The following is a 20,957-nucleotide window of genomic DNA, read 5'->3' as shown; positions in this document are numbered from 1 at the left end:
TTGATTCAAAACTGGCTACTTTTTCTAAGGTTTGGAGACATTGATGCTTAATTTCACAGATGATTAAACCCACCTGTCTCAATATGCATATGGAAGTAATCAGCAAGGTCAAGTTCCTGGAAGAAACTGCTTTATTTCCTTGGCATGAATCTCCATTCTCAGACTGGTGTGGTGACAAAGTCTACACAGGGCACCAGTCTGGCCCTTCAGAGGGCACTGAACCAGTTGGACTCCAGACTCCCTAGTGTGGGGCCCTGACTTCTCATGGAGGCCCTTCCCAGCTCACTTTCCTTTTTGATGTCTTTCTGACTGATGACAGCAGCCAGTTCTGTTGGGTCTGAGGAGTTCCAGGTCTGGCCATGTTGAGGGGCACGCCAGCAGAGCAGTGGCAGAGGGGACCAGCCTACCAGGGATATAAAAGCATTGCTGGTAGAAGCTGCAAATCTGGGGCCAGTTGATATGGGTTTCCACCAATAACTCCTTACAAAATGGGCAAGATGTTAACACAGAAAAGCTCTCTTCAATGCACATAGCAAACTCCTTATGCTGAAGATGAACATGTGATAAGAATGAACAAGGCATTTGTAATCCCCACTCTCCTCCCAACAGCGTGATTCCTGGTAATTTTGGTATCTTCTGTTTGCCATGTACAAGTGAAATATTCATCTCTGGCATGATGGGCTTTTGACATATCTGAAATGGTATTATCACTGGGTGGGGTATGCACGTGTGGAGGCAGAAGCTTTGGAAAGACCTCAACTGCTCTGCTGAGGAAGGGAGAGAAGCCTAGCTGCTGGAGAGGAGGCTGAGACATAAAGGAAAAAAGCAATGGGAGATAAAGGGGGCTTCAGAGAGTTGGGACAGGAGACAAAATGAATGGTGATTTCTCAAGAATGCAGTACAGTTTCACTTCAGCATCTTTCACTAAATGATGAATAAATATTTCTAAAGTGACAGTTTGAAGGGATACCCTATTATTTTGTACCTGAAGCATACATGCTTCTCAGTCCACCTTTGTTCTGAGACCGTGCCCCACTAGAAGCTCTGCTCTGTGGGACCATTCCTCCTGGCTCAGTTATGGCTAAACCAAGAGTCCTCACACAGGGGTAGCTCTTGCTGGGGAAGAAGGTGGTGGAAGGGGAGAAATAGGTGGAAAAATACAAGAAGAAGTTTCTCTCATCAACTCAGACTCCTTAAAACCACCCCTCCCCCTTTATTTTTGCTGTGCTGGGGATGATACCCAGGGCTTTGTGCATACCACTGGGCTATACTCCAGCCCTAAAATAACCCCTTGATGAACATTTTTTTTTCTTGGTACACTGGAATTAAAGCCCTACCATAAAGGGCTAGTGATACAAGCGCCATAAGCAAGATATGTATAGATGCAGGGGTATTCTATGGAGAAAAATGGTGTACCCTATAAGGACCCAAAAGCATAAAGAAGAAAAATGAGATAAACACCAGCAACTACAAGAAGAAGAAAATGCATTGTTCAGTTAATCCCCACAAATAGGAGACTTACAAGTATGAGGCACAGAATACCTTTTCCTTAGTTGACTACAGATTTGTGGGCACAGAGAGCACCCAGCTGATGTCCCCCACTGCCCAGCTGAGCACCAGTGGTGCAGAACCCAGCCAGGGCTCCAAGGTTCCCTCTCTGTTCCCCCATAGACACAGAGAGGCTGATGAGGAACTCTCTATAAATAATAAATGTCTCAGCATCAGCGACTGCATACCATATTACCAGAAAGGGTGAGAGAGCCACTGGGGCTGAGGGGCAAGGCTGGTGAACTCTTGAGCAGCCTTTCTTCTGCTCTTGCAAGGAAACAGGGTCCATATAACTTCCTGTGATTGTGCTACTAGTTAAGTTCAGAAAATAGAAGCCAGCCCAATTCTTCCTTCACTTTTCCCTGGTTATATAAGAAAAAGATGGAGGCAGTGGTATTGTGTTCCTTTCTCTCTCCCTTTTCGCCATTAAACACTGAAGAACTATTTCCTGCAATTCTCCAATAAGCGGGTGGAAGATACTGATGGAACGGCCAGACTGCACTTGCACTGACATTTAAAGGTCAAGTCTCCTTGTATCATAAATAATGATATTTCCCTGCCACGCATACAAAAAGGATAGCTACAAGAAATCCTGGGGGGAAGAGGGAACCTTTGAAAGTTCACTGGGGCAAAAAGACTTGATTTACTGCAATTTTGCTGAACACTTTAGCTGAGATAGCTCATAGCACTGAAGAAAATTAAAAGGATGAATCCATCCAGCTATTGTTTTTTTCAACCTGTTTTTATTAATTTTAATATGACTAACATCTCAATAAATAAAGATTTCTAAAAGAACTGAGTTAATGACATTAAAAGGATCAGTTCTCAAATATTTTCTTTCATAATAAAGGCTTTGTTTGATGGCTGGACCCTTAGCCTCCTAGATTCAGACTGAAAGGGCTTCCATCTGTCCAAAACCCATGTGGTTTATCATCACTTATACTTCCCTCTTTGAAAAAGAAATTTATTTTGGAGGAATCACATATTCAGCATGTATTTCTTTAAAAATAACTCTCTTTTGCCTTGTTGTCAGAGTTCATGGAAACCTTTTCATCCAAGAATTAAAAGACATTCTGGTTATCCTCCCTTCCCCCCCAGTAATTGCACTTCAAGTTTCATCATTAGCTTTCTGGTGGTCTCTGGCAGGGGCTCTTGTCTGAAAATAATTAAAATGACTTCAGTTTATTGAGTGCTTATTACCAAATGCCAGGCTGGGCATTTTATTTACATCACCTTATTTGATCTCTGCCACAATCCCGCAGGCCTGTGATTACATGCCTGGATTTTATAGATGAAGAAACTGAGGCTCAGGCAGGTTTTACAATTAATTCAGGATTGGAATAACAGCAAGTGGCTGCCTGGGACAGAAACTCAAGTCTATACAAAGACACTCCAGGGATGAAACAACTTCCTCTATATCCTTACTGATTAAACAAGTCAAAAACAGTGTTTGCTCATGTACTTCCAAAAACATCCCATGGTTTTTTCTTTAGAGCTAAATGCCTGGCCCTCCCTCATCTTAACATAGGACAGCTGATGGAAAGATGAAAGCCATTTTAAATTTTGAAAAGACCAAAAGAATTTCTATGTAAGGACACAGGAGGGCACTCTAACTTTCAGTTGAGGAAACATTTCCTTTGAATTCCATTGCTCAGAGGCTTGGTCCCAGTGCTGGTTCTGCTCTGAGTACTTGGGTGAATTTGGGCTTATAAACTTATATTTGGAGCTCAGCTTCTCCAATTCTAGCTGAGGATGGTAGGAGAAATAAACCTCAGCGTCTCTTCTGTCTTAAGAAGTAGATACTTCTACTTATTACCTGTACATTAAACGAAGTTATGACTCTATTAAACAAGTACTATTAATCATTATAAAGAAATAATGTTTCTTTTATCTTACTATATTTACACAGAAAAGGACTTGCAGATTTAATTCATAATATTTGCATAAAAGCAAATAATTCCAAACACAAAGGATGTATTTATTTCTTTTCGGTTCATTTGAGAATTTTGTCAAATTGCTGGAGAAATTCTTTCCCCTCCCACAGATTCATGGGGAGCATCTTCCTGTAGGCTGACATTGGCTCTACACTACATTAATCGAATGCATTGGTTGGAAGTTCACTTCTTGTTCAGCATTTATGTACAGTTCCCTTTATTCCAAAGGTGGGGGTTTCATTGCTTTGAGGGGCATTTTAAAAACAAAATTTATTGTGAAACTTTGAGGGAAATAAAAACACCATACTCATCTAATTTGGCCAATTTTTTCACAGGGCAGGGGTAAGATTCATTTACAAACTGAAGAATGATCAAGATACAGGGAAGCATCTCAGTTAGGTCCCCTCTAAGGCAATACAGGGGTTTTTTTCCTTTCCATAAATGAAGGGTTAAGCCAGGCACTCTGACAGAGGAAAGAAAAAAGAAAAAAGAATAGGGAAAATGCAGTAAGTAGCAGTCTAAATTACATGAAATAATGGGTGTAAAGGAGAATTATACATTACACTCAGCAGGTAAAGTGAGTGAAAACACACCTCATCCTCAAAGACCAATGTTCTGAGGAGGCTGCAGACCTGCTAATGCCTCATGTTGGTCGTTCTTTATAGAGGCAGAAACATTTTTTCTCTGCGGAGCCTTGCTGGGTGATTACTACACAGACCACTTAAACCACTGGGCTGCTTTTGTTCTGAGTCAATAAAAAGCCTCCTAAATGTCTGGTCTTGGAAGAAAAATAAAATGCAACTTGTTCAGTCTGAATAGGTCAGCAGTCCAGCACGTAGTCCTTCACACATAACCATCCTATGGTGCTTGCCCACTGGAGTCCTGGTATGGCCACAGACAGCCTCAGGTGAAAAGAAAACTCTTCTTTATTACATCAAAGAGAATGGAAGCTTCAGCCCAACACTGGGTCTGCCTCCAGCTCTAGAAATGTATACATGAAAATGAATTGGATTTACAAGACCAATTTGTCACATTTCTAGTATTGTTATCAGGATTGTTTTTGCAATCTGTTTAATCTCTCTGTACTGCAATTTCTTCTTCTGTAAGATGGGGATAATAAGAGTACCTATATCACTGGGATGTTTTACAGATGAACTGGGTTTATACAAATCAATTAAAGCAATATTGAACAACTAGATAATGCACACAGGCCATTCTTCTGTTTCTGTTATTATTATAATTATACTTGTTCTTATTTTAAAAGCTTTGGAGCATCTTAAGAAGACTCTGAAATGCAGCAATAAGATTTTGACTTACCCTAGGCATTATTCCTTGCTTCCTGTGTGTCCTAGTTTCTCCTACAGTTAACTAGAAATATCTCTTCTTTGGAATTAAATCCTTTGTAGATATTTCAAGATTCCACATCTCTTTCTTCCCCTATCCTTCCCTTCTTATACTTTTTCCATAAGGTGCTTATTCTGAACCAGATACCAACTCTACACCAAGTGGAAAGATAGGACACAGCCCTGTGGGTATACTGTGTCCCATCTGTAGCAGAGGTTTGCACAGATGTCAGTCCTGAGCTATTTCTTGCAGGATGAATTTGCCAAGTGAATTAGGCCAAGTGAAGTGAGGGTGGGCACTGGAAGGGAAGGTGTCATGGTAGAGAAAAGAACAGTTCAAAGAGTATGTTTCCCATAATTCTCTTCAGGACCTAAATTGTCTCTGGCCCCTAGTAGGCTACAAACCAAACTACCAAGGACAATATTGAAAGCCTGTTTAATCTGGCTCAAGTTTTACCAGATTTTTTCCCCATTTCTTTCACCAGTCACTTCTATGGTAGCTGTGGCAGCCCTTCTGTTTCCTGAAGTTGTCTCCCACCTTATGTTTGCTCATTGACTTCCCTCTGTCTGGAATACCCTTTCTCCCCATGCTGAAATCCCACCATCCTTCATAGTCCAAGTTACAGGTGCCCTCTTCAGCAAAGTTGTTCCTTAACAACTGGCCCCCTCTTCTGGTTCCCCAGAACAACTGGCTGTTGCTTTACTAGGCACCCAGTGCATCCAAGATTTCATCGACTTTATTTGAACTCTTGTATAAACCCCTCAAGATACATAAAGTAAAGCTTTGTCATTAAAAAAAATTCCTACAATATCTATTATGATACTCCCAATATATATTAAGTAACCAAAAAAATAATTGATAATAATAGCTACATAAAAATATCACATTTATTTTGTGTAGGCAATATTCTAATTACATTGTACATATCATCTTGTTTGGTTCTTCAAAAAACCTTTGTTGCATCATAATTTAACATTACCTCAAAAGAAATGTAGTCTTTGACCTTGGTCCTGGGAGGCTATCCATTAAACCCTTGGAATGTCCTGACTGAAAAAGAGTATTTTTGTTTGCCTAGAGACTTTGAGGCCAAAAGGGAAAGTCAAAGGCTGTGATTTGTGATGGGGTTTTTGAGTCACAGGGGTGTAGGTTAAAACTTTGGAACGGCTAGATGCCAAAGTTAGTCATATGGAGGCCCAATCAAATCTGGACACTGAAGCTCAGATATGCTTCCCTGGTTACCAATACTTCCTGCGTAATGTCACACATTAGTTCCAGAAAAGAAAGACTGACTGCATGGGAGAGTGCAACTGGAAGTTCCACCTTCAGAACTTTTCTAGACTCTACTGTATGTACCTTGTCCCTTAGTTGATTTTAATCTGCAGGCTTTCACGACAGTACACATTAACCATGAGTATACAGCTCTCAGTCAGTTCTATGCATTCTAGAAAATTATCAGTGTTAAGGTGATCTCGAGGACTCTGAAACCTCTAAGTGGTGTTAGAGTGAGGGCGGTCTTGTGAGTTGTGCTTCCTTCTAACTTTGTGCTTGTTCAGTGGCTACTGTAATTAACTTCATTTTACAAATGAGAAAACTCAGGGGCAGAAAGGTTAGGCTTTTTACTCAAGGTCAACTCTCTGATAACTTGATCCCACATGTGCTAACAGGCCAAGCTACACTTGGAATGACTTCTCCACATTGCCTTCTATGTGAATAAAAGTTAAAGACAGATATAGAGTATATATTTATTGAATTACCATACCATATCCCATAAATATGTACAATTAGATGCCAATTAAAAATAATAAAATAGGGCTAGGGTTGTGGCTGAAGTGGTAGAGCACTTGCCTAGAAAGTGTGAGGTCCTCATAAAACTAAAAAGCTTCTGTACATCAAAAGAAATGGTCTCTAAACTGAAGAGAACACCCACAGAGTGGGAGAAAATATTTGCCAATTATACATCAGACAAAGGACTGATAACCAGAATATACAGGGAACTTAAAAAACTAAATTCTCCCAAAACTAATGAACCAATAAAGAAATGGGCATGTGAACTAAACAGAACTTTCTCAAAAGAAGAAATTCAAATGGCCAGAAAACACATGAAAAAATGCTCACCATCTCTAGCAATAAAGGAAATGCAAATTAAAACCACACTAAGATTCCACCTCACCCCTGTTAGAATAGCCATCATCAGCAACACCACCACCAACAGGTGTTGGCGAGGATGCGGGGAAAAAGGAACCCTCTTACACTGTTGGTGGGAATGTAGACTAGTACAACCACTCTGGAAAAAAATTTGGAGGCTACTTAAAAAGCTGGACATCGATCTACCATTTGATCCAGCAATACCACTCTTGGGGATATACCCAAAAGACTGTTACTCCAGAGGCACCTGCACATCCATGTTTATTGCGGCACTATTCACAATAGCCAAGTTATGGAAACAGCCAAGATGCCCCAGCACTGACGAATGGATTAAGAAAATGTGGTATCTATACACAATGGAATTTTATGCAGCCATGAAGAAGAACGAAATGTTATCATTCGCTGGTAAATGGATGGAATTGGAGAACATCATTCTGAGTGAGGTTAGCCTGGCCCAAAAGACCAAAAATCGTATGTTCTCCCTCATATGTGGACATTAGATCAAGGGCAAACACAACAAGGGGATTGGACTATGAGCACATGATAAAAGCGAGAGCACACAAGGGAGGGGTGAGGATAGGTAAGACACCTAAAAAACTAGCTAGCATTTGTTGCCCTTAATGCAGAGAAACTAAAGCAGATACCTTAAAGCAACTGAGGCCAATAGGAAAAGGGGACCAGGAACTAGAGAAACGGTTAGATCAAAAAGAATTAACCTAGAAGGTAACACCCACACACAGGAAATCAATGTGAGTCAATGCCCTGTATAGCTATCCTTATCTCAACCAGCAAAACCCCTGTTCCTTCCTATTATTGCTTATACTCTCTCTACAACAAAATTAGAAATAAGGGCAAAATAGTTTCTGCTGGGTATTGAGGGGGGGGGAGCGGGAGGGGGCGGAGTGGGTGGTAAGGGAGGGAGTGGGGGCAGGGGGGAGAAATGAACCAAGCCTTGTATGCACATATGAATAATAAAAGAAAAAAGAAAAAAAAAATAGAAAGTGTGAGGTCCTGAGTTCAAAACCTCTGGACCACAAAAAAAAGGAAAAAAATAATAAAGATATAGATAAGATAAAAAATTATTAAGAACAGATATAATAATGAGAATGTATTCTTAAATGCTTGAGATATTTAGGGTAGAGTTTTGGGGGCTTTGGGAGGAATGTTTTTGAGACAGGGTCTCACTATGTAGCCCAGGCTGCTCTCAAACTCCTCCTGCCTTAGCATCCCACGTGCTGGAATTTGAGCAGTTTTCATAGAAAAGCATCTAAGATATTTAATCTTTACAAATTACTATGAATTTGATACAAACAAATCATAATTCTGTACATTAAAATATTTCTGTGACCTGAGCTGAGAATATAGTAATATACAAAGTTAATTGTAAATGTGTGAAATGGGTTATATGGTTATATTGGATAGGGCAACAAATTTGTTTAAAAAAAAATTCCCGTCCTTGGAAACTACCTTATTATCCTTGGGCTTGCCATTTTAATTACTTGTGTGTGCCCTCCTTGAAATCATGAGTCTGTGCGTCACCTAACTCCACCACACAGTTTCAACTTCTCTTTCCTCTGTGCTTCCATGGCATTTAGCATAAACTTGATGAGCTCAGGACACTGTATTATAATTATCTGGCTGCAAGTCTTTGAGGGTAGGCTCATGTTTAATTGTCTAATTCATGTCCATATCACCACACTTAGTAAGTCTCTGCCATATAGGAGAGACCGAACACATGTCAATAGAGTAAATGCATGCATGGGTACTTGAATAAACAAATGTTTAGAGTTGCCTATGACTGGTAAGTCTAGGTCTCTAGATCCTTTTCCAAATTTTTCTTTGGGCCATCCCTTTTCTTCCTGTAGGTGAAGTTTATTCTCTCCACATTTTCACCCCTAGTACCTGTTTACCCCAGTTCCATTTATTGCCATTTGTCTTTCTAGCTTGAGTTATCTGGGTCAATGAAGAAAAATGTGTCACAAAACACACAGGACAAAAATAAACCAGAAAGGATGACTAAAAAAAATAGCTATAATAAAATATTGCACTGAAAAACTTAAAAAGAAAAATCCCAGAGAATAGATTCCCTGGAATTTATAACCTGTGTGAATTATTTTCTAAAAACTTCTCTTTGGGGTCTCCCACCTCACACACCTGAATTAGGTCCTTGAAAAAATAATGCATATGTAGAGAACCTGACTCTATAGTAAGAAATGCACAAAGGCTGAGTGTGTTTAGGGTATTAAAAACTAACCATCATTAAGTCCAAGATTCAGGATTTAGTAGTCTCCCAAACCAAAGAACAGCATCTTTAAACCTTCCTGCCACCCCAAAGGGATAAACTTCACTTATCAGGCTTGATTATTTTTCACAAGGCATGTGGGAAAATGTTAATTATAACCATAAAGCTGCCAGCAAAATCTGAGAGAGCCATGTGGCCAATTTAATTTTTAATCAGTTGCCTATTGAATTCTTAATTATTCACAACACAGCAAAGCAATGTGTAAGGCAGACACCTGGAAGTAGAGGATGTTGATCAATTTACTCTTTTTTGTGTGTGTGCAGAAACCAAAAGACAACCCATTCTCTGAGGCAGATTGCAGCCTGAGGTCCTGGTCTTCCCCCAACAAACTGGATGGGTTAGAGTTGGAGTAAATGAGAGGTTTTCTGGATGTTTTCCAGATGTACAAGAAATGTTTTAAAAAGATACAAGTTCTACTTCTGTGGCTAAGGGCCTGTCTCTCACAGACCCCAGCCCTATCCTAAGCTGTCTTGACAGGCACAACCGGGACACCAACCCTAAGACTCTACAGGGTGCTCCCAAGTCTTATGATTTATGTAGGCCAAAAGAGTTTTCATGTATGGGAGACATTTTAAAGCCCTCTGTATATAGGGGGCTCTTTCAAATATTTTCTCTTCCTCAAGTATCCAATAGACCCCAGTTCCACCTTCAATAAGATATTGTATAGATAGTTCACTAATAAGAAATGCTTTAACTTCTCTGATAATATGCGTCCTGCTCTGTCTCCAGATAGATGGCATTATTTTTGTAAAGCAACCCTTCACGGGGCCACTTGGTCTCTCCCCCATCTCTAGGAGTCTTGCAGGCTCTAAAATAATCCTATTCTCTTTGACAGCATGTCAGTTTTTAACAGAAAAGAATGTTACAAAAGAAGGTTAAGGGGAAATCAGGAAAATGTTTAGGGAACAAGAAGTTATATTAAACTATACATTTGACTACAAAATTCTATGCTGCACACAGCTAAAACTCCCTGAGCCCCACTCCAGCTGCCAATATGGTGGGGGAGACAGTAAAACAAGAAATAACAGAATAGGCAGAAGACTCCACTAGCACATCGGAAGGTGGGACAGTTTTGGACTCAAAATTCAGTTGAAATCTAAACAAATTTATTTGAAAAATGAGGATACCAGTTTTAAACTTGAACCATTTGATATTAGCTATGGGTGTAGAATATTGGCAAATGGTGAAATGTAAGAATTAGCTCTGAAATTATCTCCACTGGGCACTACCTATGCCTTTCTCCAAATTCTGAAATGTTCCATAGGTGCCTCAAACTCAGACTAAGTATATCTGCTTCCTTCCACCACCCCTAACCTGCTGCTTTCCCTGCACCCTGATTTCTGGAAATGGTATCCCCTTCCTCCCACTTACCCAAGTCAATTGTATCTCTCTCTCATCCTCAATTAATCACCAAGTTCTGTTGATACTTCTTAAATGCCTCCTAGTCTGTCCCTTCTCTTGCCCATGTTGTTACTCTCTTCGTCAGGTCAGATCACCTTCCACTTGGATGATCTCATCAGCTGCCTGACTTATCCCCTTGGGCACACTTCTTCCTGGTTCTCATACATTTTGTGCTGCAGCTCAAGTGATCTTTCCAAAACACAAGGTTGACTTTGTCATTCACATGCTTAAAACCTTTTATGCTCCTGTTAAGGCAAAGTTAAATGCCTTTAATGTGGTTTATTGGACCTTTACCACTTTTACCCCTGTCACATTCCATTTTGCAAATAAAGACACTATTATAATGAATTATCTCAGTTCATAAATGTCTCTCTTCAATGTGTTCACCCATATGGTTTCCCCTTTCTAGAACTCTATTATCCTGTTCCTCTTATCCTGAGGGCTAATTCCTAAGTATTCTTTGAGGTTTAATTTATTATCACTTCCTCCAGGAGGCCTCCCTGGATTCCCACATCTTGTTAAGGTGCCCCTGTCATATGCTCTTTCAGCTGCAACCTATACCTCCCCAGTATAGGTGATTAAATGTCTGTTTGTCTAACTAGCTCTTTGAAGACAGGGACCATGTCTGTATTGATCATTGATGACTTACCAGTGCCTGGGAGACAGCCTGGCATATGGAGGGTAATTAACACACAAGTTGAATAGAGTGAAAGAAACAATGAGTTTTTCTTCTTGCCTCTCACTAGCTCTAATAACTGATGGGTCATTTTGTTTCATTTTATTCTTTTGCAGTTATTTTCTGGGTTTTCACCCATTCCTGTCTTTCAGTGACTGTATTTTGCCTTCAGGATAACATTCAATTTTGGCATGACAAATGAGACTCATTAGGATCTAATTCCTGTCTACTTTTCCAGCCTCTTCTCCATTCTTTTCTTTACATGAAATATATTCTCTGACCATACCAGACTGCCTGGGTTACTTCAAGGTCATCATCATCTTTCATATCTCTGTCCCTCTGTGTTGTGACACTCTCCCTCTACCTGAAATATCTAGTTATCTTTTCCTTGTTCTTTATTTTTATTTTATTTTATTATTATTATTTTTTGCAGTACTGGGGCTTGAAGTCAAGGCCTACACCTTGAGCCACTCCACCAGCCTTTTTTTGGTGAAAGGTTTTCTCGAGATAGGGTCTCCCAGAACTATTTGCATGGGCTGGCTTCTAATCACAATCCTCCTGATCTCTGCCTCCTGATAGCTAGGATTACAGGAAGGAGCCACTGGCATCTGGCTTCCTTGCTCTTTATGACTCAACCCAAAAGTCAGCTCCTCTTGGAAGCCTAGTCTATCAAGTTTTCCTCCTCCCACTAGTAACAGAATTAGATATTGATTTTCTCAGTGTTATATCCTACGCATTCTTTACCATGTTTGAAGTTTTGCTTTTTTCCTAAGAGCATAACTTCATAGAGAGCAGGAAGACAAATCTCATTCATCACTATAATTGCCTTATCTAACAGAATAACTGGCAAAACAGGTGCTTAATAAACATCTTTTGAATTTATAATTTTCCTTTAAATGAACACAATTTTTCTACATAAGCAATGAGAAGCAGAACAAGAAAAAGAGTAAACAAACACTGATTTTTTAAAAGCCAAATTAACACAATGTGCTCATATAAATTCTATATGGGTACTTCCTGCCAGGATCTGAACTCAAACCCAAAAAGGGTGGAAGGGAATACTGGTTTTACTTTCATATGTTTGGTTTTCTTTTTTGTAATGCATCTGATTTCAACTGCACTTTAAGAATATTACTTTCGGTATATAAGTCTTCACATTGTCCATGTTCACAAAATATTCATCTCAGTCTGACAGAATCTAGGAATTTTTCAGTTCCACCATCCCTGCAGATGACTGCTGTACTCCAAGACATTGGTATGGCAGGATATGGATGGTTCTTGTATTCTCAGTTATTTTGAAATTGACAGATCTCTACAGAAAAAAATACTGATAAAATATCCTCCAAGGGGGAAAAATGATTCTCTATGGTTGAATCAAGCTCTAGAATAACTGGTAACTAATAAAACCAACCTGTTATTGCCTTCAAAATTTTCAGTTGCCTGGTAGACAGTATAATCACAAAAGACAATTGTCTAATAGATGACACAACCTAGATGTCCTTGTTAAAGGCAAAGCAGGCCTCTGCAACACAACCCATTTTCTCTTGGAGTTACCTACAGATCTGCAAAAGTGCTCTTCCTGTGTGCTGTTCAATCCCCATCAGTATTCAGCAATAAAATCCAAAGTCCTAGCAACGTTTAATGACACAAGTGAGAAGGTGGCAGGATTCCCACTTAAGCATGTGTGTAAATACTCAAACAGACCATTTCACGGCTCTTCCCCACCTAAATTTGTTTCTTGATGTGTGTTCAAATTCTTTTCATGCACACAAACACACCCATCTATGACAATGTCTATAAATAACCCTTTCTCCATAGGCCTGGTTTAAAACTCTAATTGGGGTTAGTCAGCATTTACAAAGTGGTTTGTGATTTTCCCAAAGACAAAGTTACAAGATGCAGAAGAAGCACTTCACTGACATTACCTTTAGTGTGCCTGTGCTCATAAGCTCCCAGTGGCTGGAGGGAGATAGAGACAGCCTGTCACATCTAGTGGAGGTCAGTGCAAACCACGTGCTAGAGATCAAATCCTTGGCTTCAGAAGCATGTTGGACAGAGAAGCATGAAGATGAAATCCGCACACTTGTAGGCTCTAAAATGTCAGTGGGCACAGCTTGCAGGATGCTTTTAAAGGGTAACAATTACAGTCATTAGAATTTGGGCCCTCTGAGGGTGAGGCTAAGGTCATGGCAAGTGGGAGGTGTATGCATGTTTGTGTGGGGGATGATGCATGTATTCAGAAGGATGGTGAAGCTACTCCAATACCTGGGGGAGGCTCATAGGAAAGCACTCTGAAATACTCTCACTCTACAGCTAAACAAAATGACTGGATTAGGAGGGAAAGGTGTGGGGAAATGAAAACAGAAACAGAATTAACAGTAAGGGTCTCTCATGTCTTAGAAGGCTGAATTTTCCCAAAGGCTTTGGATGTCTGCAGATGACAAAGTTCGACAGCTGAATTTGGAATGGGTGGAGAAGACAGAGTAAGTAACTGAAGGAGATTTTTCTGGCTCTCTGGATCAGCTGCCCTCATATTTAAGATCCCTTGGTTCTCAAATCCGGGGCAACTCTCCATGCAGCCTTCCCTTAACTTGAAGTAAGTGGGGCTGTCAACTTGCCCTAATCTGATGAGATGGAGTTGTGTGGCTTAATTTGATAGTCTACTCCTTAACCAGATTGTAAATTACCTGAGGGTATGGCTGTATCTTATCCCTCCTTTATGTTGTCTAGTCTATGCACAGTATTTGAATATTATAATTGATTTTTAAAATACATAATAATAATCAAATGGCTTTTTTTTGTACTAGCAATCACACGGATTAATTTAATTCTTATACTAAGGAAATAAGGTGGTATAATTATCACTGAGACACAGAGACGTTAAATTACTTGCCCAAAGTTATATTGCCTATTCTGGCAAATCCAGGTAGTTTGGTTCTGATCATTCATAATCTTAACAAATCCATAATCCTGATTTTTTTGTTGTTGTTGTTTCTTTGCAGTGCTGGGGATCAAACCCAAGGCCGTGAGCACGCTAGGCAAGCATGGTACCACTGAGCTATATCCCTAGTCACTGGTCTTTTGAGACAAGCTCTCATTAGGTTGCTCAGGCTGCTCTGGAACTCACTATGTAGCCCATGATTAGCTTGAACTTTTGATCCTCCTGCCTCCACCTCCTGAGTGCTTGGATTACAGGCATATGCCATCATGCTGGCCCATGATCCTTCTTCTAGTAGACATGTGTGATTCCTGAATTTTTGGTGGCTTTTGAGTATGCATGGGGTAGTGTTCAGGAAGTGGTGAGCTGTCTCAGAAGAGAAACCTGCAAATGGGAACACCAGAATTATAGCCTCTTTTTACTTTTCATCATGACCACCCAGAGAAAAAACAAGAACCACAAAAATAAACCATTCCCATTTAAGAAACCATTTTTATCACAAATGAGTTTTTTTTTTGATTGAGTCAGACTTGGTAGATTCAGCTTTGTGCTTGGTTTTCCTCAGTCTCAAGTCCTAGAAAAGAATGGGTTTGTTCTAAGGCCAACTCACACAGCTTGTGATACCTTCAAAATAGAGCCAGCCAGAACTTTTATTACACAATTTATTTTGCATACGTTTGGTATGACCCTCAAATTTCTATTAGGTGCACAAGACCTGGTTCAACTTCCAGAAGCAGGATTTGAGTAATGGTCCTTTTATCTTGCCTCCTAGTGATTTTTGTCTTTATATCACCCAGGTGGGAAGAGAGCCTGGACCCACAGTGAGAAGAGCTATAGAAATCATGAAGCACAACTGTATAGAAAAAGGATAGGATCCCAAAGGGATAGACAGAAGGGGATGGACACCAGCAAACTGAGAAGACAGAGCCATCTAGAACTGCAGAGCAGTGAGGGGCACCTGAGGAACAGTGGCCCTGGAAAGAGAAGGCAGATACATGCCAGGTGAGTGGGAAGAAGGCAAAAAGGGGAAAAAAAGAAATGGGAACAAGAAGAGGCAGCAGTCATGCAGGAAAGAAGAGATGCTCCAAACTGAATTTAAAAAGGCAGGCAGAAAAGATGCTAGGTCAAAGAATTGTTTTTAGAACAGAATTTATGTCAAAGTTCTACTTCTACCTATTCTAACCATTTTATCTGCCTCAGCATTTTCATTCCCAAGGGGGCTTGTGATGAGCCTTATCTAGGGCTTCGGAAATATGGTAAAGAACAAGGAATGGGTTGGGAATCTTCATGTGGCTATTTATGAAAAGAGAACCTAACCAACTTATTCAATTTAGTCCTGATCACAACAGAAAGTCATGGTGACTACAGCACACTTTCTAAGCTGGCATACTCTGAAGTTCTATGTAAGAAATTATTCATTCAGCTGTCACCAATGACTGAGATGATATAATCTACTATGATTTAGGATTATAAAGAGAAATAAGTCATATTCTCTGTCTGCAAATTGTTCAAAGACCATGAGAAAGACAGATACATAACAGTATTTTGAGAAGTGCCAATGGAGGCATGGAAGAGGGTATCCTTTAGCTATATCCCACACATATCTTCATTATGTAGTTCAATTGGATTATTTCACCTGGAAAACCAACCCTGTTCCTCAAGCTATATTTCTTGAAATCCTGACCATTTTTCAAATCTAGGTCAAACGCCATTTTTCAAAAAAGCAGTTCCTCATCTTAAAATTGAAATTAATCTTTCCATTCTGTGTGCATCTGTAACACATTATTTATTTCTGTGTTTTAACACTTATTCCAATTTTTTTCTTTTTAAAAGACCATGTATCGTGGAGATATATATATATATATATATATATATATATATATATATATATATATATATAGAAATAGATTAGCTGAGGCTTGATTCTTCTTTTGGTCTCCTGAGCATAGAGGTTTCTTAAAATGCACTCAAGATACGAAGAGGTAAAAATTCATTCAGATCAACTAATTTATAGCTGCTTTAGGATGCTAGAATGGATCCACTTCATATTGGGTAATTGTGGCACATAAGAAAAAAAAATCACATGTTGTTTGAAGAGGCATAAAGAAATGGCTTTAGACTCAATCATTCTTTCCATCTTTTCTACATTTGGACAAAGAGCATAAAACAACAACAACAACAAATAAACAAAACAAAACCCTCAAATCAATCAAATAATTTGGAAAAGACTGCATATTTCAGTAACTCGATATCGATTGAAGAAACCAAGTCCTGAGAGATTCAGATACTTCTTCAATATCACACACGCAAAATCAACAACGCACCTTGAGACCATTAAGTTCAAGGCTCTTCCCAGTAGACTAAATAGTTTCCCTTTAATAAAAGACAAAGAGCATAGCTACAAGGAAGGAAGGAAGGCAGAGAGGGAGGGAGGGAGGGAGGGAAGCAAGGAGGAAGAAAGGAAGGAAGGAAGAGAGGGAGGGAGGCAGAGAGGAAGGAAGGAAGGAAGGAAGGAAGGAAGAGAGGGAGGGAGGGAGAGAGAAAGGAACAGAGGGAGAGGAGGGAGAAAGAGAGGGAGGAAAGAGAGGGAGGGAAGGAAGAGGGGGAGGGAAGGAAGAATGGAAAGGAGGAAAAATACATAGCAGTAATATACAAACAGACATAGCAGTGACATATACACAGAAAAAGAATTCACTTGAAAAGCAGTATACATTACAGAAAATATTTTCCCTATCAGCCCATTTGTCCACAAGAAATATCAAGTTTTCAATAACATCAATGAAATTATTTGTAGAGTTTAAAGCTTTGATTTAAAAATCTGACTATTAAAATTTCCAGGTCATTTATCCTTTGGACATCAAACAATTCTATACAGTTGGCACGGAGATTATTCTGAAGTTCTAAGAACCTCAGTGGATGACACTGATGATTAACAGGTGTTCTTAACAGTTGCAGGAGTCAAATGATACATCAAGGCTCTGTTGAAAAGTACACATTCACACATGTTCTCTCCCATCATGACTTAGGCAAATGTAGCAGGTGCACTCCAATCTGACATAGTTTACTGCATCCCTATTCTGCTATTATTGCCAGAACTCCTGCCTTTTCCCAGACCAGTCCCATGTCACTACTGCTCTTCTCCCTTCTAATAGATCTGCCCCAGGTCAGCATATGAAAACACACCACACACACACACAACACACACACCCCAGACACACCAGGTCAAAGCACTAAATTTGAATTTAAAAAGTTACCAGGTTCTAATTCTAAACAAGTACATCTATCTACCTATCTATCTCTACTATATATTGATATATACCTATCTACTTAGCCCTTTTTATCTAATCTTCACAGTGATATATAATCACTCAGATAAAAACCACCTAGTTTAAAAATTCTTTCACTCAGTACAGAGTATGGTCTTCAAAAGCTGGTTTTCAGTTATGTGACTGCCTCTACTGCTTTGCACTTTCCAAGGCACCCTCAAAGGTACAGGGACAATACAGGGGCTTTTCAGGGACATAAGGGCTTAAATACATCTGCCACTTAGCATTTGTATGATCTTGAGAAAATTACTTAAACTTTCTGGACAATAATTTCCTTGTTTCTAAAATGATGGTATTTATACCTACTTCATGCAAGTGTAAGGACTTGAAGCAATATACACCAATGGGTTCTGCAGGGGAGAGCTCAGTGAAGACCAGATATTATGAGGAAGAAAGGAAGGAGGAGGAAGATGATGGCTATGCTTCCTAAATGCCCTCCATATTTCTGAATTTCTCAGCAAAGCTTAGCAGAACTTAACTGCTCTCTCCACATAGAAGAGAGAGAACTAGAAGTGGGGTGTCTATGAATGGCTAGCACTTAATATGTGATTTTCCTATTTGTGTTTACATGTACATGCACTCATGCCCCTTCCACTCTTGGGAAAAGAACATTCCACAGTGATGAATCCAGCATCTTTTGAAGAGTCAAGGCCATTTTTTCTCTTTTTTGCTTAGGAGCTAGACTTCACAAAGCAGGGTAAGCAAATTCCTGAGTCCCCTCACAGTGGCTTAATCATAGAATTTCCAGTTACAGAAGCAGGCCCTGGCTGTTTTCTTCCTCTGGAAATTCTAGTAACTGTGAGATAACCCATAGATCACAGAACAAATGCTCAGGTTCTTTCTAGAGTCTCAGAGTCAGAATACAAAATCCCAAGTCACTAGCAAAGCTGCTGCTACATTTGAGCTGTCCAAAGTACAAGGAAGGAGGAAGTCCTAGTCTACCCCGGACATGCCCTGAATGATAGGTCTGTTTACAGCCTGCCTAAGATGCCATTCTGTTTGCAAACACACACTACCTGCCATATCACTCAACAAAATAATTCTATGGAAAGCCCGAAGGCAAATGACTAATATGAAAAGTGTCCCATGCATCATTTCAGTGATGACTCCACAGACATCAATTAAACATGGAAAAGACATGCTCTGAAGTACCATCTGGCATTTCCCAAGGAGCTGTAGTCAATGGCTAGAAAAACAGAAGTGATTATAACTCTGAAGAAATTTAGCAGCCCCCTCCTTGCTCAAAAGCAGCAAGGGCGCAGGAGGACAATGAACCTGGAAAACCTCCAAGAGAAGAGATAAACACGGAAAAGCCTGAATCTGAAGCCAGTGCTGCTCTAGAAAGCAAAGATCAGGGGTTGCATGAGGTCATCTTTGCAGCCATCAAAAAAGGCAGACAGGTGCAGAGAATGCTTGAGTTTGTCTAGTAGTCAGTCTAGAGGTGAATGTCAATTGTTATGCGGCCAAGTGAGAGAAGAATTGGCAGTAGTCCATCCCTTGCTGGAGTGCTTTCCAAGGGTCAGCATTGTAGGACTTTGGTGCACTAGGCCAGGATCACTGTAGTCTAAACATCCTTCCTTAGAAACCATACTTTCACAATCTTTTCAGTGGAAGAAAAAGGACATATCTAACAAATCTAATGAGAATGATACCAGGGTATAAAACCCCCAGCCTCTGGACAGACAATGGCTGGAGCAGAAGTGCTTTTCAACATTGCAGTTCTAGATCAGTCAGGCAGACACCTGTGTATATATAGACAACACTTCAAACACCATCACCTCATCACACCTAATGACTTCCTGTGGTGAGAGCTTGCATTCTCTATTTCTGGCTTTTCTAACAACAAAAATATGTGTCTTCATAACCAGTCCTGAATCCAAACCCATTTTTTAATGCTTATCTGTTTGTTTCTCTCTCCAAAATACAAGTTCAGAGAAATGAGAAACAAAATATTTCTCAGTTTTAATTTTGATTCATATCTATAATTTTTAATGACTTTTTATTCATTTTCCTTGACCACTCATTTAGTCAGATCAATGCGCCCTTCATATACCTTGGCCCCAACATCAAGAAGGTTAATATTCTCAGAATGAAGCTATCAAGTATAAACAAAATAAAACCAACAAAAACAACAGTGCAGTGATCCCATTTCATAAGCCCCTTGTGCAAACGATGCAGTGTACTTAAATCTCTCTAAAGCAGCTGCTTTCTGTGTTAAGTTTTGGTTTGGAAACCAAAGGGTCACTGACAATTATTGCCTCAGCACAACAGAAAAGCAAAAGCAATCCAACCCATTAGCAACACTAAAATGGTAGAATTAAACACAGTGTGAACAAGTAGGAATAGAAGAATACCTGGGATTGCCAGATTGGATAGGGGGACTTTGTGGAGGTGAAGGGGGAGCGAGGCCATCCAGTCGGCATTGCAGACCTCCGATGCTGTCTTTGTCCCGCTGGGGTTGGGGGAGCAGATGGTCCCCATCCTTAGTTTCCTCCTTGCCTTCCTAAGAGCTAGCATCCCTCTCGTCCCCAAATTAGCCAGCAGCTCAGCCCAATGCCACTTACTCAGTGATCATCACTTGCTCGGACTTTCTAGACATTTCGGAACCACCTTTGTCACGCCAGTCTTCTTAAAATGCCTCTCCGGCTGGAAGATGGGTCAGAGAGGTGGGTCCCAGCAACCAGAGCCCGTAGTCCCCACCCTCTCGGCCCAGCCTCTGCTCCACTCTCTTAATCTGCTCAGTCCCAGCTCGGTTAAACTTCTTACGTTCTCCTCCTTCCTCTCCAGAGATGGGGGAGGTAGGCCGGCAGAGATAAATCCTACAGACCGGGAACGTCTGAGGGGCAGCCACGCCCGGAGCTACTCACACGACAGGTGCCCACCCGGCACGGAGACGTGCCCAGGGCTCTGCACACATGTGCGCCCCCGGGCGCGCCATCTCTAGCTCCATGTGTGCTTCTCTACTTGTCAGCGGCTGGTGACCAGCCTGCCACTCGCTTCCCGACTTCCTGCACAGTCGCCCCCCGCCCTGGGTTTCCTGAAAGGCGCTCGGAAGAGTAACCGGCGGCTCTCGGACTCCCGGCAGCCCCGCCTCGCACTGCCGGGCAGATTTGCCGGGCTAGGCGGCCCGTGATTGGCCGCGGGCGCAGCGCGCTCCGATTGGTCAGCGCTTCCTGGGGCGCCCCTCCATCCCGCTCCCTCCGCGCCGCCGCGGCCTGAGCGCTCCCGTCGCTACTCCTGCCGGCCGCATGCACACGCACGAGATGCAGCTAGCTGCTGCAGACGTGGAAACTTGCAGGCTTTGGCCACTCGGGCCTCAGAAGGTTTTCTTTCCTCCTGCCTT

At 40.8% G+C, this 20,957-nt stretch overlaps 1 protein-coding gene across 1 annotated transcript in view; it reads right to left on the bottom strand.

The window, feature by feature from the left end:
- Positions 1-20,714, bottom strand: part of Plcxd2 (phosphatidylinositol specific phospholipase C X domain containing 2) — a 49,972-nt gene extending 29,258 nt beyond the window's left edge. The window contains exon 1 of the mRNA XM_020156239.2: positions 19,969-20,714. Coding sequence (XP_020011828.1) covers positions 19,969-20,131 — 163 coding nt within the window. The 5' untranslated portion in view covers positions 20,132-20,714. The remainder of the gene's footprint in view (positions 1-19,968) is intronic.
- Between the last annotated feature and the right edge of the window lie 243 nt (positions 20,715-20,957).

The sequence above is a fragment of the Castor canadensis genome, chromosome 5 (assembly GCF_047511655.1).
Source record: "Castor canadensis chromosome 5, mCasCan1.hap1v2, whole genome shotgun sequence".
Classification (NCBI taxonomy): domain Eukaryota; kingdom Metazoa; phylum Chordata; class Mammalia; order Rodentia; family Castoridae; genus Castor; species Castor canadensis.
This window is presented reverse-complemented; position numbering and strand designations above follow the sequence as displayed.